Source organism: Mangifera indica, chromosome 13 (assembly GCF_011075055.1).
Source record: "Mangifera indica cultivar Alphonso chromosome 13, CATAS_Mindica_2.1, whole genome shotgun sequence".
Classification (NCBI taxonomy): Eukaryota; Viridiplantae; Streptophyta; class Magnoliopsida; order Sapindales; family Anacardiaceae; genus Mangifera; species Mangifera indica.
The window spans coordinates 12,065,401-12,087,754 of record NC_058149.1 but is presented as its reverse complement, the minus strand read 5'-3'; the positions used below and the strand labels follow the sequence as shown (position 1 = coordinate 12,087,754).

Here is a 22,354-nt window from a genome sequence, read left to right as displayed (position 1 = left end):
AATAGGCCCGCTCACTCCTAGTAGGGCGTATGGTCTACCTCTTCTCTGGGTGGATCAAAGACCAGGCCCAAAATTAGACCCGAGCCAGGGAAGAGAAAGGCAAAATTACACAGGAGTGAGAACGGCAACAATTACATGTGGAAAACAGAAGTTTCTAGTAACTGCAGATGACGATCGACGATGAGAGTTCTATTTACGTCGGAGGACTTCCCTATAACTCCACGGAGCGCTCCATTCGCGATGTCTTCGATATCTACGGTTCTGTTGTCGCCGTTAAGGTCTCGCACCCACCATTCATTTCATTTCTCTTTCAATTTCATTTATGTAGGTTTTGTATTACACTTTAATGCTTCTTCTTCTTTTTGTCTTTCAAATTGTCTTTGTTTCTTTTTCGGTTCGTTGAGATATTTGTACGCTGTCTACTCAAAGTTTTCTATTTCATGCTTCTTACTGAAAAATTCCTTTAGAAATTGACTGGGTTATTTTCTTCTTGCTAATTAACTGGGTTGATTACTGTAAATTTATTCTTTTAAGAATCTGAATACGTGAATTGGAGTCACCTGTTTGGTTATCAGCTATAATTTTATTAATTCTTCCCGTAATAACGAAAGGATTGCTGGCTGTATGCTGAATCTCCAGTATTTGTGGTTTGGTAGTATAAGTTGATAAACTTTGTCTGTACATTCGGCTGCAGATTGTTAATGATCGTGGGACTAGGGGAAAATGCTATGGCTTTGTTACTTTTACAAATCCTAGATCGGCAATTGATGCCATCAATGACATGAATGGCAGGGTATGTATTTTCTCTACCAGTATTTTAAAAACTGACTTGTACTATTGCTTGCCTGTTTTGGAGGTCCTTAGTATATAATTTATGCCCTTTGACATTATGAAACTTGTGGTAGACAATTGATGGACGAGTAGTGAGAGTAAATGAAGTTACAACCAGAGGTGGGAAGTCAAACTTTGGTCGGGAGTGGTTTCATCGTAGTGACTGGGATAGAGGTCGAGATCGTGAAAGGGGTAAGGATCATAGTAGGGACAGGCGCTGGGATCGGTACAGTGATAGGTCCAGAGGACATACTTCATCTCGAGACCATGATAGAGATAAGGAAAGAGGATATGAGCATGCCCTCGATCAAGATCCATCAAGGGACCATTTCTCAGATAGAGAACAAGACAAAGATCCAGAGGATAATGAGCTAGGGCTTGCTCACTACCATAATCAAGATTTGGAAAGGAACAATGATTTTGATCAAAACCGATATAGGGGAATTGATGGAGCCAGTGACTATCATGGAAGTGTTGATAAGAGTAAAGAATCTTCATCAAGGAAACAAAATGTGTAAGTTAATTTGTACTTTCTCTTTTTTTTCTCTTCTTTTTTAAATTCTTTGTCTTTGAAGGCCAATTAAGGCTAGTTATTAATTGGTTGTCTATACTAATTTGCTAAATTGTAGCATTCTTTAGTTTTTTAGTTTCAAACCCTAGTTTATGGAATTGGAAATACATTGTGATACAAACCTAGAAAATGCTAAATATTGCTTAGACATAAGTCCAAAATTAAGTAAGTGAACTGATTGGAAATTACACCAAAAAGGTGTACTATTCATTGATCAACAAGGAAATTACAAAGAAGATGGATGCTCTAACCACCTCTTGGGTTACAAAACTGAAAGTGAAATTAGAAGATGACAGAAGAAATTTGTCAGAAATTCCTGGCAATTCAAGAGGCTAGTACTCTGCCACAACAGTAGCCAATATCCAAATTCTCCTCTTCCTTTTTCCAACATTCCCCTTTATTCTCTTCTTTCTTTCTTTCAACCTAACAGTTTCGCCAAGCTCACCAACCATGTACAGCCAAGTAGCATTACTCAAGTACTGTTAGAATCTTCCTGGACCACCTCCTTATTAGCCTTATTCACTGGTTGATTCTCTTTTCTCTCCATTTTGTGCCTGCGTTTGTAGACTTTCGTGATTGGAGCTCTATCACATGGGCTATACTACTGTATTTCTATGGCCTGTGTAAATCTCCCCTGCATCCCAGAGAGAAATATGAAATTAGGAAAGCACACACATGCACATACAACAGCAACAAAAATTACAATCCTTACTGAGTTAATTGCTGGCAACATGCAATCCTCGGAGATAGGATGCTATCTAAATTATGAAACGGAAATACAAATTATTTCCAAGTTGTACATTTCTATAATTCAATAGGTTTATTGTCTTTAATGACCAAAATTTTATGTAATAATAAAAGTTTTAATGAAGTGGATCAACTTTTATAGTTACCTCAGCTTGTTGTGGGGCTTGCATAGGGTGCTTTGTCTATTGTTGACTCATCACTTATGTTCTGGTAGGGAGGTTTAGTATAAACAATATCAATTATAGTTATAGGGTTTATTGTCGATTAATCTTTTTTATAATGATTCCACTTTAGAATCTAAATAGTCAAGAAAGATGTTCACTTCCTTTGTGTGCATTTCATCTTGATAGATCAGATGATAACTTCATCAATGCTGCTGGTTGTTCATATGTTTTGCCAATATAACTGGTGTGGCACATTTATTTTCTAGTATTGATCTAGAACATCAATGTCTTTTTCATACACTGTTGGTAGAGAATAGCTTCACCTTATTCATTGGATTGCAGTTTCACTTTTCTATTCCTTTTCTATGGCAGTTCTACAATTAACAATCAGCATACTGGGGAACTTTCATCAAATTCAGGTGATGATTACAATGATGAGGTAAGTTTTACATGTTAAACTTGCTAAATGCCCAGCATTCGTTTGTTGTTTTCTTGCCTTTATTCATCTTGTTTCCTTACCAGGTTAAAGAACAGCTGGACAGATCAGTTCAAAGGTGTCAAGAACTAAAAATGGAGGTTAGCTCTCCTCCTGGGATTTGAAGATTTGGACGTAGTTATACAAAAGTCACATGTTATTTTCTATGTTGTATTTGTAGCTGCTCAAATTGTGCATGCAATTGGATATTTCATGTCATTAAACAAATTTTAAAGGCTATTTGTTATATAAAGTGTGCCCCAGACAATTGAACTAACGCTGACATTGGTGTCAGGGAATTGAACTTAGTGGGTTTACAAACCTGAAAAATTGATCTGAGCCATATATCCTTTTTCATTATTACTATTATAGTTTTTTTTTTTTCAAATTATTATGCTTGCGTTAAAATACATTCTAAAGTTTGTTGCTTTCTCAGATTACTCAGATGGAAGATCAGTTAGATGAAAAAAAACAACTTGTCTCTGATTTACATAAAAGATCTAAGGTATATTTTGTCCTATGGACAAAGCACTGGTTTTTGAGGTTATGTGCTGTTTAATCGTCTACTTGTCACTACTTCAGTTTCTTCATTTTCGTTCATTTCCTCACTTAGAATTTTATGTTGTATGCAGAAACTGGAGGATGCATTGACTGATGCAAAGAAGCTCTCTTCACATCGTCTTAAACAGTTGACCAAGGTGATTATTATATTTTTCAGTTGAATGGAAGTAATTCTTCTGGAACATTATCTGGATAACTTATTACACTCTATGATTGATCTGCAGCTGTACAGATGTTTTATGCGAGTAAAACAGAGTTCTGAAAGACTTAGGAGCTGTGAAGAGGAACTTCAGGTTAGTCTCTTCAATATATAGTCTGTATGAATATTAACCATGCAATCATCAATGGTGTGCTCAGCAATTACGTTAAAGCATGGTGTAGCGTGAAATGTATATGCTTCTACATGACATGCAGTTTTTGGTGATGCTGCTCATTATACCTTATTATTGTAAACCCCTAAGGATTGACTGAGTGGCAAAAGCCTTTGTTTACACCAAGAGGTCTAGGTTTCAGAAATTCAAATCCCCTGAGGACACTTGCTTGGGATATTATGACCTTTTAGTTTCCTGGCTTGCAAGCTTGTAGAGTCTAGAAGTGGCCTCTTTTTTTGAACTTGTGTATGTAGGATAGAGGACAGGGATTTTAAAAAAAAAAAAAACAGAAGAGTTTAGTCGAGAATTTCTTTTGTGCTTCTATAGAGGCAAAGAGTGGATTAAAAGTCCTGCCACCACATTAGAATACATATTTCATATGGGATCGTGCACCAGCCTTGCAATCCTATTGCCCACTGTCAAATTTACCCCTAAAGAAATTTTGTTTTTCCAAATTAGCTTCTCACTATGTTACATAATTCGTTATGAGTGAGTCTGTCATCACTCCATCTTCTCTTAATATCTCAAAAGTTTTGCTTGTTCTAATTGTGTTGTGCACGCGGTGCAAGCTTTTTGTGTAATTTTAAGAGAATTTATTACACAATTTAAGGTGATATATCTAGCATGTGTTGTAATTTGCATGTTACAAATATATTTAATGGAAGATCATGATGATTGGTATAATAACAAAGAATGGGAGGAAAGTTTCTGCATGTTGGATGTGCAGAACCTTCAATTCATGTGCTAAATCCAAACTCCATGGAAACACTATGTTAATCAGGAGGTTTGAACTAAAGGTCTGTTTTATTTTAGCGTTTGAGGGCTTAAATTGCTGAATTATGTATCTTTTCTGTTCAGTCAATGGTTGATGTGGCAATGAAAGAAAGTGACATGGGTGATGATCATGGTTTAAAGGATGGAAGCGGCCTGAGAACTGGCGTCAGTGCATGATTTTGTGGTGTAGTTTTGGAGGTTTGACTCCGGAGTCTAGCAGTCTTGTATCTTCTTAGTGGATGTGCTTATTTTGATATCTACACTGGGCGCTAATTAGCTCCCAATTTGAAGTGTTATTATAATCAATTTCTCTTATAATCGTAATGTACTTTATAGTATTTGGTTGTGCAATTTGTCGTTAAATCCAATTTGGAATCAAGACATATGCATATTTATCTGCATATTCAAATAAAATTATGCATACAAATAAATTATATAAACTTGTTTGTACAAATTAATGTGATTGTCTACAATTGAGTGTGGTCAATGGGATACATTACGACGTAGAGAATGATAATGATATCACTTGTTATATTTTCTTTCGCTAGAAGATGAAATCATTTGCTCCTCTATTTGTAATAGTTATAATTCTTGGTTTCGAAACAAAAAGATCTAGAACTGATCGTAACCTATGTAACGAGTCAGTATATATGATCAATGAATCTTCTAATCTAGTATATGGGAAACGGTATTAAAACTAATCTCGAAAATTTTACTGTAATTAAATTATATTTTTGGGCCTGCAGAGAGGTTAAGATCAATGTATGAAAGTAGAAGAAAATAGCCAAAATTCAGTTTATACATGATGGGTAACTTGATAAATTGAAAAGTAAGACCTAAAGTTTAGTTTTTCAATTAATAACCCTAATTTAAATGTCTCCAAAAGTTGGGAGACACGAATATCTGAGGAAGACGGGGATCATGTACAGATATTTGGTTTTCAAAAACGGGTTGAAATTGATTTTTTTAAAAGTCTAGGGGGCAGTTGAAAGTAAAAAAAATATAAAAGCCCTAAAATTATTAAATTATATTTTTATCATTAACTTTAATTAATAATTTGAAGAAAAAAGGAAGTCCTTAATTTTTTAAAATTTTATAAATAAGAATTTGAAAATATACTAACTGAAGAAGGTTTTGGCCAATCCAGTGACATACACCTGCGCTTGACTTTAGTCAAATAAACAATGAAAAAAAGAATGGCAACAAAGAGAAAGAGAGAGAGAGAAGGATTAGGGTGTAAAGACATCCTCCTCCTAACACTTTCGTGCTACTTTCTTTCTTTCTTTCTTTCTTAACCAGATTTTACTTCCTTAATTTCCAAATCTTGAATCATTTCATAATATTTCTAAGATGTTCTTCTCTATATACATTGCCCGTATATATATTTTTTTTTTTAAATTTGAAAGATTTATGTTATTAAAACATATCATATTGATGTCTCTAAAAAATAGTTTTAATAATAAAATATGTGTAATTCTCAAATAAACATATTTAAATTTAAATAATTATTATAAATTTAATTATTAAATAATTAGATTTAAAATTTATTTATTTAATATAATTAGTTCAATCCGAACGAGGCCATCCTAACTTGAAGAGGGTTCTATGGTACCCATGATATCATTTACCTGTCTCCTGTTGTTAAAAACAAACAAAGACTTTTGCTTCATGTTTCAAGTCGGTCCAAATGGGTAGAAAAGCCGCCAATAGCTACGTAAGGGTCAAAATGGGGAAACGTTAAAACATTCAGAAAATGCCAACAACCAATTTTCAATCTTTTCATAGAACATCAAGCACTTGAGGAAAACAGAACAAACAGTCACTTTTTATTATGTCTTTTTTACCCTCTCTAGATATTTAACATAAGAATTTCGACTAATAATAATAAGATAGCAACTTGGGAGACCAAAAAGAGCCCTACGCCTAAACTAATAAAACTCAGAACTTGAGAGTTATTTCACTTCCATTGCTCTCCTCCCCATCTTCCCTGAGTGCAGCCAAGCCTTTGCTCTCATTAATTCCATTGTCACCACTCTCACCTTTCCAGCTGCTGCTATCGGACTTTCCATCTTCTATGCTCTCCGAGCGGTCTCCGACTCCCCGTAAATCAGAATCCGGTGAACTGTGGCCCTGTGAGTTGGCCTTATAGAGGTGGAGTTGATTTTGGAGGGCATGGTGGTGCATCTGATGGTGGGGCGGTGGCAAAGGTGGTACTGACGGCGGTGGTGCAGGTGGTGCAGTGTAGAAATCCTGAGGTACAGGCGACGCAGCACAGAAATGTGTTGGAGTATGAGGGGAGGGGTGGTGATAGAGAGTGGCAGTGGGAGTTCCGTTGTGGGCTGCAGCCGCTGCTGAGGCATACTCAGGAGGGACCCAAATGCCACCGAGGACCACTAGCTGTGCAGCGGGGGCTCCTGGTGCTTGGGGACTTGGACTAGGTCGTCTTGTGTGAAGCCTGTATTTCTGTTTGTACCAAATCATTAGACTTTTACCAGCATTTTAGGCATGTCAGATTTGAGAATTGGACAAAATCTGTTTTCATGCCTGCCTGCAACTGAATTTCTCAGTAGAAAGAAAGAAGAAAGAGAGAAAGATACCTGCAGATGGCTTTTAACTTCATCATTAGTCAAACCGTCAACCTTCATCAACTCCCTGATTTGCTTTGGGGTCGCCACTGTTTAAATCACCCAAAAAGATTTGTTAAATATTTGACGATAATCATTATGACAATTATATGTAGTTTGAATATAAAAATGAAATATATGTTCATCAGGAACCTTTGGTTTGCTTGATTGTATTATTTGAGTTTCTGTTTATTTTCTTACCTTGAGATCCACCAAGCATCTGAAGGGCATTCACGAATCTGCGGTGCAAGTCCGGTGACCAACACCTCCTTGCTTTCCTATGAGTTTGAGTATTATTTGTTGGGTTGTTTGAATTTGTTTGTCCATCTGATGAATTACAAGCGTTTTTTACCTGTTCAATGGCAACCCCAACATTTCCAACCTTACCAGAATTCTCTCTCCTTGAACAAGAAATTCCATTTTCATTATTTTCATTGCACTTCTTATCTTCCACCTCTTTATCAACAGACGCAAGGGCCAACTCGGGCAGAGTCCTTAAAGTTGGACTTGGACAAGAGTTTCGTTCTTTTGAGAATGGAAGGAAAGCTCCTCCATTTCTCTGTTTAGTATCCAAGGCCAGCTTGGGACTAACATTGAACCCCACATCAGTTTCTTTAGGAGATGAAGTATAGGTTTGTGGCTTGGTTTCATTGCTTGTTTGGCTCCAAAGTTGAGCAGTTGTCATCCAATTTGCCTTATCAGAGATGGCTGAGGATTTGTCAGAGTTTTCGGAGCTTGAATTTTTTAGGGGTATGAATTCTTCAAGAACTGGTCGAGGCCCTTGATTTGCTCTATAGGCCTGCAGTTGTTGCCTTGAAACCTCCACAGCTGAGGAAAAAAATTAAAAATATTTGTTATTATATAACTTTCTTTTTGGAAATTCATGCTGGCTTTAGTTCTTTTGAATTCAAAGAGATGGGGCTAGCAGAAAGCAATCACTTGTTTCTATAAAATGAGAAAAAGAAAAAGTTGGCAGCTCAGTGTCGCAGCAAAGAACATGAATAACCAGCAATAGCTAGAACCAAATTAAAACAATTTCTTTATGTTATCATATGTAAACAAATAATGAATCATTTGAAATGCAATTAAAGAATAAGATCATCAGTGAGTTTACCATTGGTGAGAAGTTGCATGCAAAGGGGAAGCTCACGCTTCAAGCCATCAATCTTGAACCTTTCTTCCTCAAGACGAATAAGGACCTCTTCAAGCTTCTGGGTTTGGTCTGCATGGTCTCCAAAAGATTTTAACAGCATAGAATAGCTGTGTGGTCTGCAATCCAGGCTTAATTCTGAAGGGGAAGCCATGGTTTTGGTATATTTAGGTATTATTATCAACAATCAAGAGCTCTCTTCTATATTCTCTTCTCAAAAAGCACTGTTGGTTAAGATGTTCATGCTCAAATAGGAATTACAGGATATGTGGGAACAAACAAGAGCAAAAGATTTTCAGAGAGAGAGAGAGAGAAAGAGAGAAAGGGAGAAGATGTTGTTTGTGAACACAAGGAGGATCGGGGGAGGATCGTCTTCTTTTAGGGGTGAGTTCAAGAGAATAAAGTAGAGAGAGATTAAAAGAAAAAGCCAAGGGATAAAGAGGGATGGTAACTTCTTGCAAAGAACAAAGGCAGAAAAATAAAATAAAAGCTATAAATCAGAGAGGTTCTCTCTTTCTCTCTGAGAGAAGAAGGAATCAAAGCTAGCTCTGACAGTTAAGGGGTCATGTGCTTATGGCTGGCCTGGCTGTTGAACCCCTTTGGTATACAGTCTTTCTTTGTACGAGTTCAAAATCTCTAAATACAAAAGATGATTCTTCTTCTTACTGTTATCTTTTTCTTTCTCCTTTTGCTAATTTATATGACCCTATAAACCTTTGATGCTTGCAGATGCTTCTTCATCAAACTTTTATACTCTGTTAACAGTATGTAATCTTTTGTTCATAGAGTTTAATTTGGAAATATCATGGGATTTAAATACTTACTCTTGGGCTTGAAATCCCACTATTCTATCACTCATTTTCCATTAATTGGGTTTTATTGTTATTATTATTATTTTAAATTTAAATAACACATAAAAGAAAAAATTTAAATTTTTTTAGATGATTTTTAAAATTAAATTTAATATAATAATTATAAAATTAATTATTAAACATAAAATTTTATCAACTTTAACGTGATAAAGCTTTGAATCAAACAATATTTTCTCGTTGAAAGACAAAGAAACTTAGAAAAAAATATTATTCATTGTCAAAATCCACATTGAGGTTTGCGGGATACTGATTAAGGAATCATTAGTTCATTAATTACATGAATGTAAAGAAATTGTGGCAGTCACTATGATGCATCTTAAAGATGACAAAAAAACAATGGAGGGATTGTACGGTTAGGATGAACCGATCATGTCTCAGAATTTGATAGACGTTGGACACGTGTAGTCCCATTAGGAGATAATAAAGAAATTATGATTCGGCGTGATTAAAAATAGAAAAGGGCTTGAAAAGCTGCATATACCAGGATTGTGTTAAATTTACAAAATTAATAACAAGGCCGTGTCAGTATTTTTCACCACAATTTTGATCAAATTATTATTTTTTACCTTTTAAAGATAAAAAGTTTATTAGTCCAGTCATTTTTTATTTTTATTAATAATTAACAATTCAATAAAATATTTAAAATTTAATCAGTTTAATATCCACGTGTGAAAAGGTAAAAATATATTCGTAAAATATTAAAATTTTAATCAATGCATGCAATCCTTTCTTTCTCTTCTAAACTCTTCTTTCTCCTTACCCTCTCTCTTCTTCCTCTTTACCCTCTTCCGCCTCCTCAACCTCATGAGTATCCAAAACCCCATTTTCATCATCACCTCCAGCATTCAAGTTCTCATTAAATAAATTATATTATCTTTCATATATTTAGATTCTCATCTAAAGATCAATCAATGACGAGATAGAAACCAAGACTTATACACATTATTAGACTTATAATGAAAACCTCAATCCAAAGAAGTTAAAGAACAATTAAGATTAGGGTTTGAGTAGTCATTCTGTTCTTATCATTGTAGGAATTCAAATTGTTGATTGAATTCAATCTCCATAACCTTCGAATAACAACAAGAAGAAAAAGTATTCGAATTTGTCTTGCTCTTCAAGTTCAAATTGAAAATTAAAACCCTAGTTCTTAGCTCCAAATTCAATAAAAAATTACAAACAGTTTGATTGAAGACATAAACAAATTGAAATGGTTTGTAACTTGATTAAAAAGATAGACTAGTAATTTATAATTAAATCAAATGATTTTCATTAAAAGAAATGGACAATAGTGCAAACTTAAGAAGTAGAAAATTGTAGTTTCATCCAAGTTTGGGTGGAAAATAGTCTTTTCACCATAATAATAATAATATTATAATATTAATAATAATATATTGAAGAAGGAAAGAGAGAAAGGACATACATATATATATATATATATATATATATATATATATTGAGAAGGGTGCTTACTTAGTATCAATCCACCATGCAACTTTCTTTTTGGTTTCAAAAGTTGCATAATTGTTCTAGAATTGAGTGCATTCAGAGAGAAAAGAAAGCGAATATCTAATCTCTAAACATAAAAATTAGAAAAGAAAAACATTCACTGGAAAAAAAAAAAAAGAATAAAATATTTGGACCCAAGGAAAGAATATCTTAGTTCCAATTCTACGACTCTAAATTAAGGGAACAACACAACCTTCAAAGCTTAAAGGCAAAAATCCCACCCCAAAAGAACAATAAAGAACCCTAATAGCCGGGAATCTTCTTCTGCTACCAACTTTAATGAAGTGGGTTGGAAGGTAAGCAGATTCTCCCCCAACCCCTTAAATAATGATTTATTTTATATTTACCAATATTTTTCTTTTTATTTATTTATCTGTGTGGTGTGTGTGGCCTTCCACAATAATGAAGTTCCGTTTGTAAGCTTATATTATCAAAATTACGGCAAGTAATCAATCAAAGTAATACCGAATAATATAATTCAAGAATTATTCATATAAAGACGCAAAACATTCTCTATTTCTTAGTATGCATCAAGTCAATGTATATATGTAAATTTGTATAAACATGTTCTTGAATTCTACTGAATTTATCTTACCACCCTAACTCCATTCTCAAGAAATTTGAACCCACAATTATCACAAGTTAATTGAATTAAAACATACATATTAGAAACCATTAGTGATTTGAACGTTGAAGAAAATCTAGTTTTTCTCCCTTCTACCATGAATGTTAATTGCTAATGTATCTGATGGTGAGTTATATCTTTTAATCGGCAGAGAGAAGATCAGTCTTATATAGTTATTAGAAAAACATCAACTATATCACATCAAGGTGTATTACACTATATAAATTCTTATATATGGACTAATAATGCTTAGCCCATAACTTATTATTTCGTTATATTATACATATACAATATTGATATATAATTTGAGTACACAAATGATATATCATTATGTGATTGAATGTTATTTTATCTTTAATTTAAAATCATCAAATCATAAAATTACACATTATATATATATAAAAAATATGTACATATAATTTTATTGTTTATTATTAAATATATATATTATATTAATTACAGAGTGACAACACTAATGAAAATATTCTTACACCATCATCCATGCATGCAATATATATATATATATACATCTAAAATTTCCATAATCTTGAATAATTAAGGGAGGTAAGAAAATGGAATATGATGCATAGGATACCTATGAAAATGGTAATAGTAAAGACAGATTAATTTAATAAAGTTAAGTAAGAGAGTGCATCGAATTCCCTTATCTGAATTTGTGAGGAAGAGAGAAGATGAAATGGTTGGTCGCTTTCTATTTCCATAATCAAACTCTTCTTCTACAAGACTCCAATCCTTGCCTTTTCTCTGGATTCTCTCTCTTTCTCTCTCTACTCTTTCTTCCTTCCTTAACAAAGCTAGCTAAAGATAAATACGATGAGAAAGTGAACAGATTCTCTTCCTGACACGTGTCCTTTTATTCTCCTGTTTCGCCCCTCTGAATATCCCTTTTGTCTGGTGCATGTTATTTATTTGAGAATATTCCCTCTCTTTCTCTTTCTCTTTCTCTTTTTCTTTTTCTTTCTTTCATTTGTTCAAAATCGACACGGAGCTTCCAGACGATGCTCCACCCCTAACCCTAATATATCAATTCACTTCCATTCGCAAAATTAAAAGGTGTCTTTGTCCTGATAGAAGAATAGACTTCCAGTCAGGTTACTCTATCTAATATTTTGATCTTTTTGTATGTTTCTCATCCAAATCTTAAAATTTTTTGAAGTATTTGGTTTGAGGTAAGCTTATATTATTTTAATAATTTATATTTTATTATTTGATTAAAAATTTATTAAAATAATTTTAATTTTATTATAATTTTATTCTTATTAAATTACAGAATGAAAATATCTCTACTCTTTGATTAAAATAACAAGTTGCATGATTTTTTTTAAGATTAAAAAAAAAACATAATTGTAATAAAATAAACTAGAAAATTAATTTAATTAATTTCTTAATTTAACAATATAAAAATTAATTTCTTAATTTCTTTTGGGTAATTAAAATAATCATAGTATTACTCTCATTCTCAATCTCATCTCTACGCAAAACCCAGTGTCACATTAATAATAGTTTTAATTCAACGCATGGAAAAAAATGCTTGACAATAATGCAACATAACAATACTTTGCTTTAGGAACAGTGTGGATACTTAATCTACACATAAAGCTGATTTGCGAAAAGGGTAAGCAAAATAGAAGGATTCCATTCTTCTGAATCTAAATTATTTAGCAAAAGTCTATTTGAATTGATCTTATCATTGAAAAAGATGATGAAGAGAATTTGATATTTAACTTTAAATATGAAGTGAATGAGTTTATGCATAAAACTTTGCGGAAAGAGAATGATGTTAACATTTGTGGGCGTAAGTTTTTGCCGTGAGAATAATTATTCAATTGGGATATTTTGATTAGAAATTGATTGTTCTACTAAATTCTCAATTTTCATTTAGGATAGATTCCATACAAACCACATCCCAACAATATTTTTCATTCTTTATTAAATTTGCTAGCTGTTCTCTTCCTTCTACAACTTCATCTTCCTCATGCTTATCTTATAAAATTCTCTTTCATTATTTAGCAACATTATTTTTCATCTATTAGTAATTTCGCCATAGATTGATAAATATAATTATAGAGATGAGAAGTATAGATGTAAATGAAATGTATGAATTATAGAGATGACAACGAGAAAAGCCAGAGTCGAATACTTTAATCCCCTCGTAAAGGAAACTTTTTCCCCGTTTTTGTCCTATCTTGGTGTCAGGGATAATAGGGAATCATCGTTCCCTCCTTGTAGGGAAAATTTTTCACGTTTTTTTCTTTCATTTCTGTCAGAAAAATAATTAAATATTTATTAGATTTCAAGACATATTTGTAATAATTCAAAATTATTAAGGATAATTTAATATGTAAAGATTTTGGAAATATATAGGAGGGAATGAATAGCAAAGGGGATGGGTTGAGGATACATTATTCTCATCTTCACCCTGTTCTCGACTGCAGTCATTCCCGTTTGAGAAGGAGTGGGTTGAAGACCCACATTCGCAAGCCAAATTGTCATCTCTGATGAGCTAGATAGCATTGATCGAAGGGAATCATGATGAACAATGGTCTTCTCTTTAGAAATAGAATTTGTAGTAGAAAGATGTTTGACTAAAAGATAAGATTATTGTGGAGTGAATAATAATCATATAGCATCTGAACCAGAACCCATGAGAGTGGAGAATGGAATCAGAATCAGTTTGGTCGGCCTCTAAGCAAAAGATATCATGCTCATGCATAACTTCTTTAAAGCTAAATTTAGAGTGCCATTCAAGACTCGAATTTTCTTCATATTTCTATGATTATTAAAGTTATACTTTTATTGACCTATTGTTATCTCAACTACTGTCAACGCTAAGTACACTACCAATCATAGATACATACATAAATTCCAATAAATTTTATATATATATATATATATATATATATATATATATATATATATATATATATTTTGAATCCAAATAAAATTATATATATAAAAATTATATAAATTTACATATACAAACCGAGGTGACATTTTTTTATTGAGTGACGTGATTGTTTAGTTTTTTTTTTCTCATTTCAAAATTACCCAATCAAACATTACCTCATCAATATATGAATAAGTTCATACATGGTTTTCATGGATGAAAGAGGTCCAACATGGGACATAAGTATGATATTATGGGATTCTTTTCTTGCTTCCTTAAGACTTCTCCCGTTTGTCTTCAACCCATGTTTAATATTTAAAATTTCTGTGCAAGTTTTCCATGGCCAGAGGGCCATCTTGTTTAGAGGCAGAATTACGTATAGGCAGACAACCTTATCTCATTTAATTTCACTTCAATATATCATTTTGTTATTGATTTGTTTATTTTCCTTATGAGATTACTTGGTTTAGAAAGTAAAAAGGAACCTCATACGGAGGGTTTTCAATAATTTTGTAAGGTTTTTTTTTTTTCTATTTTTAGATTTTTTTTTTTAAGCTATAAGAGAGATTTGAATATTTTCTAAATGAAACGAATAAGTTAATGCTATACTAACTCAGGAGTAATAAATAAACCTTTTTTGTTATTTTTGGTTTATATATGTAGAAGAGCTACTATAATTAATGTTATGAAACCTAAAGTATAAACAAGAAAAACCCAAATCAGAAAAACCATGGCAGTCAATGGAGAAATTTTACTATGATGAAGAAGATTGCAAGGTTACAAGGTGAAAGTGAGTCTATTTGTCTTTTTTTATTTGTGCTCTAGTTTTTGGCCCACTCCTTTTTGGAACTCTTCTCATACACTTTAATACAATTTTTATATGTAAACCCTAGTCTAAGATACTTGATACGTGTCTTATGCCTCTCTTCCTTGAATAGCATTTGTTTGTTGCACCAACTCTTGTTTACTCATAGGTCACATTTTTTTAATAAGTCCTATTCGTTTTATCGGATTGTTCCAAATTTGCTTATTATAGACTGGATCTACTTTGTTCAATAAAAAGAATACGCTAATAAGATCCTACCCGTTGTACACATACACTTAATGAGAAGTCTAACCGTTGATTCGAGTAACCTGTCTATGACTTCGACTCACTGTTGAAAGTGATGTTTTATCAAAATGGTAAATTTTTGTTATGAGCATTACTAGATAAAAGTAGTTTCCACAATCTTACCTGCTAACTGAGTTTATGGTTGTATTAGTCTGCTAATTATATAATTATAATTAAATAAATGCCATGGAAGCAGTAAGGGCACGATCATTTTTCCAGTACAAGCTCTTTTAATACAACTTAACTTACATGGAAGAACTAGAGAGGATTTCGCCCACGGTGGTAATGGGTTTTTTTTTTTTTCTTCTTCTTCTTTTTCCCATGCAATGCCTACGATTTTAATAGAGTACAATAGCTGAAGAGACCATAAGGATTATCTTGAGTGGTTAAACAAAAAGACTCCTATCTGAAAGAACAAGATTCGACTAATATGATCTCTCTTTCGTATAAAAAATTTAAACAAATTAACTTTGGAATTAAACAGAGAAGTGCTACAATAAAACGAAATATTAAGTTATCTTATACAGTAATTATAGATTCAATTATTATATCTCAGAATTTACTTATTTAACGAAATCAGGTAAGGTTTTCGATGAGAAGAAAACAAAAAACAATAGCTGAAGCTGGTTTTGTTGTACCAAGACAAGGAAAAAGCTATTGTTGTAAAGATCTAAACAATAAAAAATGTCCAACAGCCTTTTGCCATTGTTCTCAAAATTAGATAAATTATAGAATAAAGTTCTTAAAGCTTTCTTTTGCATGAGTTGAGTATAAAATTAGCTATATAAATGATATGTTATCATATAATTAGATGTTATTTTATTTTTAATTTAAAATCATTTAATCGTATAAAAATATATAATTTATATATTTAATTATATAATAAAAAATATGTATAAATAGTTAATAAATATAGATCGAATTTCTATTTTTTAAAAGTGATTATGGGTTTTTCTCAGTCATTTCTATACTGGACTTTCCAGATGAATTAGGCCCAAAGTGGAATCCAGATTATACACAAAACAGAAACTAAGGGATTAGTTGACAGTTTTTATTACCGCCAAAACAGAAAAATATCCGGTTGATTTGAATTACAAAAATGTCCTTGACACAGTCCCGCTTTGTCTGGTTTATGGTCGCCATTATCTTGTGCTCTCTCTTGCGTTGTATGCATGGCTTCTCTTCCTTTTACAGCTACACCAAATCCTGCATTTTCTCAAACTATCCCCAAGAAAAATCTCAAATTAACTCAAACTAGTCTCTCAAGTCCCCATGAAACTGATCACACTTATCAAAATTTGTACAAATCCTACTTTCACCACATATCATCCCTTTGTAAAGAAAAACAAATTCAAGAAGCTGTTGATTTGTTAACCAAAATGGAGCATGAAAATTTCCAAATTGGACCTGAAATCTACGGTGAAATCCTTCAGGGATGTGTTTACGAGCGAGCCATATACACTGGTCAGCAAATTCACGCCAGAATTCACAAACATGGTGATCTCTTTTCAAGAAACGAGTACATTGCAACAAAGTTAGTTGTTTTCTATGCCAAATGTGATGTTTTGGATATTGCCTATAGTTTGTTTTTTAGATTAAGGGTGAAAAATGTGTTTTCTTGGGCTGCTATTATTGGATTATATTGTCGGATGGGATTATGTGAAGAGGCTATAATGGGTTTTGTTGAAATGCAAGATAATGGGGTTTCTCCCGATAATTTTGTTGTGCCTAATGTTTTAAAGGCTTGTGGTGCTTTAGGGTGGATTGGATTTGGGAGAGTAGTACATGGATATGTAATGAAGGTGGGTTTCAATGGTTGTGTCTTTGTAGCTAGTAGTTTGATAGATATGTATGGGAAATGTGGGGTTCTGGATGAGGCAAGAAAGGTTTTTGATGGTATGTTAGTGAAGAATGCAGTCGCTTGGAATTCTGTGATTGTGGGGTATGTGCAAAATGGGCTAAATGAGGAAGCAATTGCGGTGTTTTATGATATGAGATTGGAAGATGTTGAAGTTACTCGAATCTCTGTGACAAGCCTTCTATCAGCTTCAGCCAATTTAGATTCACTTGAAGAGGGTAAGCAAGCGCATGCTATTGCGGTTGTAAGTGGGATGGAATTAGATAACATTTTAGGTAGTTCTATTATAAATTTTTATTCCAAGGTTGGTCTGATTGTAGAGGCTGAGCTAGTTTTTAGTAGAATGATTGAGAAAGATATGGTAACATGGAATCTACTCATTGCTTGTTATGTGCAAAATGGACAGATTCACAAGGCGCTCAATATGTGTCATTTGATGAGGTCAGAATTTCTGAAATTTGACTGTGTGACTTTAGCATCCATATTGGCTGCAGCAGCTGATACAAGAGACATAAAACTTGGTAAAGTGGCACACTGTTATTGTATTAGAAACAATCTTGACTGTGACATGGTTGTTGCAAGTAGTATTTTAGATATGTATGCCAAATGTGAGAGAACCAATGATGCAAGAGAAATTTTTAATTCCATATCTCACAGAGATATTGTGATGTGGAATGCAATACTATCTGCTTATGCAAACTTGGGTCTGAGTGGTGAGACCTTGAGGTTGTTCTATCAGATGCAGTTGGAGGGTACATCACCTAATGTTATATCATGGAATTCTGTGATTTTGGGGTTTCTTAGGAATGGCCAGGGCAATGAGGCTAAGGACATGTTAAGGCAAATGCAGTCCTCTGGTGTAAAACCTGATCTAATCACATGGACTACTCTTATCACTGGTATGTCTCAGAATGGTTTTGGAGATGAGGCAATTCTGTTTTTCCAGAAAATGCAGGAAGCTGGTATTAAACCTGGTGCCCCTAGCATCACATCCGCACTCTCAGCTTGCACAGATGTGACGTCTTTGCAGAATGGAAGAGCCATTCATGGCTATGTCACTAGGCAGCACCTTTGCTTGCTGACTCCAATTGCAACATCTTTGGTGGATATGTATGCTAAATGTGGAAATATACATCAAGCGAAGAGGATCTTTGATATAATACCAAGCAAGGAATTGCCTGTATATAATGCATTGATATCTGGTTATGCATTGCATGGTCAAGCTGTAGAAGCTCTGGCATTATACAAATGTCTACTGAACAAAGGTATAGAACCGGATAGCATAACCTTTACTAATATCCTGTATGCATGCAGCCATGCTGGACTGGTAAATGAAGGTTTGGAGATTTTTGTTAATATGGTCTCTGATCACAATATCGAACCCAGTATGGAGCATTATGGATGTGTGGTTAATCTTCTTTCTCGATGTGGTAATCTAGATGAAGCATTTAAAGTCATTCTCACAATGCCATACAAGCCAGATGCACAAATAATTGGATCGCTGATTAGCAGTTGTGGAGTGTACCATGAGACTGACCTTGTGGAATACTTATCCAAACATATATTTCAGCTGGAACCAGACAATCCAGGAAATTATGTGGCACTTTCAAATGCTTATGCATCTGCTGGAAGGTGGAAAGAGGTTTTGACAGTGAGAGACCTAATGAAAGAAAAGGGGCTGAAGAAGATTCCTGGGTGCAGCTGGATTCAAATTGGAGGTGAATTTCATTCGTTTGTTGCAGGCGATACATCTCATCCAAAAACTGAGGAACTTTATGCAACATTGGCTTTATTGGGAATGGAAATGCATGTTAAGGCTGAATTTATCTGCGGTTGAGCACAATATTATTCATATTGTTTGACAGCTCCAAGAGACAACCATGCTAAGTAAAAAGAAAACACTGTGCGGACAATTCAATCCCACTTCTCCTTTTGGAATTGAATAATTTATGCCATGTTGACTGCTTGGAAGATAACATGGAACCAAGGTTTCGGGGAAAAGATTAATCTAACTAGTCTGACTTATAGAAACTACAAGCTAGTGCTCATGAATCTAAGCTCAGTATGAGTAGCTAGACACAAGAATCTACTCTAGGCAGTTTTGTACATATAGAGTTGAACATGAACAGCATCTCTGCCCTGTATCTTCACTTCTTTTCTGAATATGAATAGCTCACTGTTATCTTGTCAGACTTACATTTCATGAATTTTTTCTAAATGACTGGTCATGCTACAGGTATATGTCACTGGCAAACAAGATTTCAGATTTTGGTGTTTTTATCATTTGGATCGCTACCATGTTAATATTGATTGTGATAGGCAGCTGGATGGTGCTTGTATGTTGTTTGTTCTGATTTTTACAATTGTTCAATTCATCTAGAAACAGAAACATACTACAGAAGTTTCAAACTATTTTCCCGACCTTAGATGATATAATGTGCTGACATTGACAACGAATTCTTCCTACAAAATGGGCCCTTAAACATCCTTAATTTTGCACGTCTATCATCTCTTCCAGATTATAAATCATCTGTCATGGCCTGCTCCCTCCATGATAACTTATCAGTTGGTAAATATCATCAGAACTTTATCTATGAGAATACCATCTATGAAATTACTTCCACAGATCACCCGTATCAATACACTGTGCATCTCATAGTGTGAGCCCTTTTAAGCAGACGAGGTTGTAATCTTTGAAGTGGAACACCAAAAATTCAATTTTATTTTTTATTAAAATTTACAGCAACTAGAACATATTCTATCTTCTACACATCCAACCAAATTTCTCTTTTCCTTATCAGTTTACTCCATCTAGATACCCTCTAAAAGCTGGAAGAAATCAATCATAATTATAACAGGCCAGATAAGAATTTCTGGGAGTCGACAGTGGTTCTGATTATTCTTACAGACCAAAAAGAGCATCTTTCCATTCTTTTCTACACGCACTATCAGTTGACATCATGGATTCTATCATACTTTATAAGGGTGGTTCTGATTGAAGTTTATTAAAAACTATAAATTCTTGAATCAAATCTCTTGAAATTCAATAAAAGCATGATATAGAAAATATTTCATGGACCAGACTGATGTTTATGATGTGCAATGGAGATTTTTGGATACCGGAAAGCTACCGAAACCTACTTCAGTAAACATAATTATCATTCAAGACATAATTGATATGCATATGCTAATAAAAGAAAGATGTCTTCAGCTTCTAGACACCCAAAAATAACTCCTTTTGCAGGGGATGCATTATCAAGTCTCCAACATGGCATGTGAAGAAAAGCATGTCCTCAGAGAAAAGCACTATCCAGCTCTTTTTTCTGTTGCAAGCTAACAACATAAAGATTGTGAGTGTTCATTTAAAGAGAAGTTCAAACATATGTTCCAGGCCAAACCATTTATCACTGTTTTGCCAAAGAAAAATTTGCTGCTCTTTTGCTTTTTCAATCACATTGTTTAATATGGATAGCGTCAATGACAGATAATTAAATCCTCCAAGTTATAGAATAAGGGTGATTAGCTCTAAAGAAAGGTTTCTTTCAACATAAATGTTCCGACTAACATTGAAGAGTTTTAGAATCTAAATTCAATGATGAAGAAGAAAATATTGGAAAAAGTGGCCTGTAATTATGTTACCTTTTGGCCTTGCCTTTCTTTTTCAAGATTCAATAAAATTACACATCATTTGTCTATCCAATTATGCATTCAAAATGGTCTAAAAATAACATTCCTCTTAAAGATTATGAATGCGCATCTTCAACTAGATACGATATATAAATCAGTTTATTTTTCCTGGGCATGTTGTTAAAGAATAAACTTTGAAGGTAAGAAACTTTATGTCTTTAGTATTACTTTAAATTAATGTATAACATTTGCAGGTCAGCTACCATTGCTAATATTAATTTCCTTTTTCCTTCTTCAGATGTCAAGATTGTGCCTAGACAATGAGATAGGTGTAATTTTCAGACCCAACAAGGATTTGACAACAGAAAACCTTATACCAGGAAGAAAATGGAGATGTATTAAATTGTGATGAAGATATGTCTCAGAATATAAATAAATTAATGTAAGATTTTTCTCTTTCAAGTGGTGAAACCCACAAAATGGTATCAAATTTCTTTCCTGGGTAAAGTTAAAGAGAACTATACACGGAAAAAAAATTGAAGTCAACTCTAATGAAATGATTAAAGTTTTCACCCATAGCAGTAAAGTGTAGGAAAGTGAAAATCTATGTGAACTGTAAAGAGGAGTGGAAAGAAAGGAATTAATGTGATGGTGAGTATCCAATGCCTTTCCAAATAAGGGATTTCTTCTAAATTATAAATTTTTAACATCCTCATCTTCTGTCTTGTATGATGAGGAGGGTTGATGTGAATGGTAATGTAAAGATACATTGATTAAGAGGGAACAAGTGTACTGACCAAACCAACCAAATGGCCCATGTTTTGTAGCTTAGCAGCTTAGCTTATAATTGACCCAACTTGTGTATTTGTCAAAGCCTTTAAGTTAAGCTTGACCAAGTATGTGGTTACTTTTGTCTAAATACAGCATCGCAACTTCCTCCTTCAAACTAAGGTTGCTTATATCATGGGTCATACTACCATGGTGGAGCTTATACTTTTGACAAATATGTACATGTGTGACATATTCCATTTCTAGGTTGTGTATGGGTTAACTTCAATTACACAGGTTGAACATAAGACTAATTTGTCAATTAGGTCTATTATACATGTTGAATGTAAGACTAATTTTTTGAGCGTATTTTACGTTTGTAAAATCCTCAAAATATTACTTAAAAAATTTTTTGTCATTTGGGTCCATTACTAAGAAATCTTATTATTTATTTATAGTTAAGTTAAAAAAAAAAAAAGGCTACTCAGAGTCTTATTTCATCGATTGTAACTATACAAGAAAGTGGGGTAATTGGTTAAAATTTGAAGAAGAGCAATTCTCAGGGAGCTCCCTGAGGTTTGATAATACACAACCAAACCCACAAATTGTACAAAACCCCTTGTGGCCCCTCACATTTGGATTTGGTTTTTTTTTTTTTTCCAGAACCGTTCGAATGTATAGAAATGTTCCTTTTTTTTTTTACCTTTAGGATGCGTTTGGTTGAGGGTTTTTAAGATTACCTTGGTAATCTATCTTTTATTCCCTTGTTTGATTTGTCAGTAATAAAATATTACAGTAATCTTCTATT

The 22,354-nt window shown here is 33.5% G+C and overlaps 3 protein-coding genes across 3 annotated transcripts; 2 read left to right on the top strand and 1 right to left on the bottom strand.

The window, feature by feature from the left end:
- LOC123193848 (glycine-rich RNA-binding protein RZ1A-like) lies at positions 1 to 4,832 on the top strand. The gene is made up of 9 exons (XM_044606916.1): positions 1 to 278; positions 695 to 793; positions 906 to 1,345; positions 2,686 to 2,752; positions 2,836 to 2,889; positions 3,225 to 3,293; positions 3,421 to 3,486; positions 3,574 to 3,642; positions 4,579 to 4,832. Exons 1-9 carry the CDS (start codon positions 168 to 170, stop codon positions 4,669 to 4,671), a joined length of 1,068 nt encoding a protein of 355 aa, XP_044462851.1. The 5' UTR covers positions 1 to 167; the 3' UTR covers positions 4,672 to 4,832.
- A 1,419-nt stretch (positions 4,833 to 6,251) lies between these two features.
- Positions 6,252 to 8,793, bottom strand: LOC123194287 (myb family transcription factor EFM). Its single transcript, XM_044607458.1, has 4 exons — positions 8,233 to 8,793; positions 7,320 to 7,946; positions 7,092 to 7,168; positions 6,252 to 6,957 (listed from the first exon to the last, which is right to left on the bottom strand). The coding sequence occupies exons 1-4, from the start codon at positions 8,420 to 8,422 to the stop codon at positions 6,433 to 6,435; spliced, it is 1,419 nt and encodes a 472-aa protein (XP_044463393.1). The 5' UTR covers positions 8,423 to 8,793; the 3' UTR covers positions 6,252 to 6,432.
- Positions 8,794 to 16,434: 7,641 nt separating this feature from the next.
- LOC123194417 (pentatricopeptide repeat-containing protein At5g55740, chloroplastic) lies at positions 16,435 to 19,347 on the top strand. Its single transcript, XM_044607606.1, has one exon. It carries the CDS (start codon positions 16,466 to 16,468, stop codon positions 18,986 to 18,988), a length of 2,523 nt encoding a protein of 840 aa, XP_044463541.1. The 5' UTR covers positions 16,435 to 16,465; the 3' UTR covers positions 18,989 to 19,347.
- The last annotated feature ends 3,007 nt before the right edge of the window (positions 19,348 to 22,354 follow it).

Bases quoted from the DNA above. Each gene is read 5' to 3' on its own strand.
- LOC123193848 (XM_044606916.1), top strand. From the start codon at position 168: ATGACGATCGACGATGAGAGTTCTATTTACGTCGGAGGACTTCCCTAT. The intron at 279-694 runs GTCTCGCACCCA...ATTCGGCTGCAG, and splicing joins GTTCTGTTGTCGCCGTTAAG to ATTGTTAATGATCGTGGGAC. The intron at 3,643-4,578 runs GTTAGTCTCTTC...TTTTCTGTTCAG, and splicing joins GCTGTGAAGAGGAACTTCAG to TCAATGGTTGATGTGGCAAT.
- LOC123194287 (XM_044607458.1), bottom strand. From the start codon at position 8,422: ATGGCTTCCCCTTCAGAATTAAGCCTGGATTGCAGACCACACAGCTAT. The intron at 7,947-8,232 runs GTAAACTCACTG...TTTTTTCCTCAG, and splicing joins CATGCAACTTCTCACCAATG to CTGTGGAGGTTTCAAGGCAA. The intron at 7,169-7,319 runs GTAAGAAAATAA...TGATTTAAACAG, and splicing joins GATGCTTGGTGGATCTCAAG to TGGCGACCCCAAAGCAAATC.
- LOC123194417 (XM_044607606.1), top strand. From the start codon at position 16,466: ATGGCTTCTCTTCCTTTTACAGCTACACCAAATCCTGCATTTTCTCAA.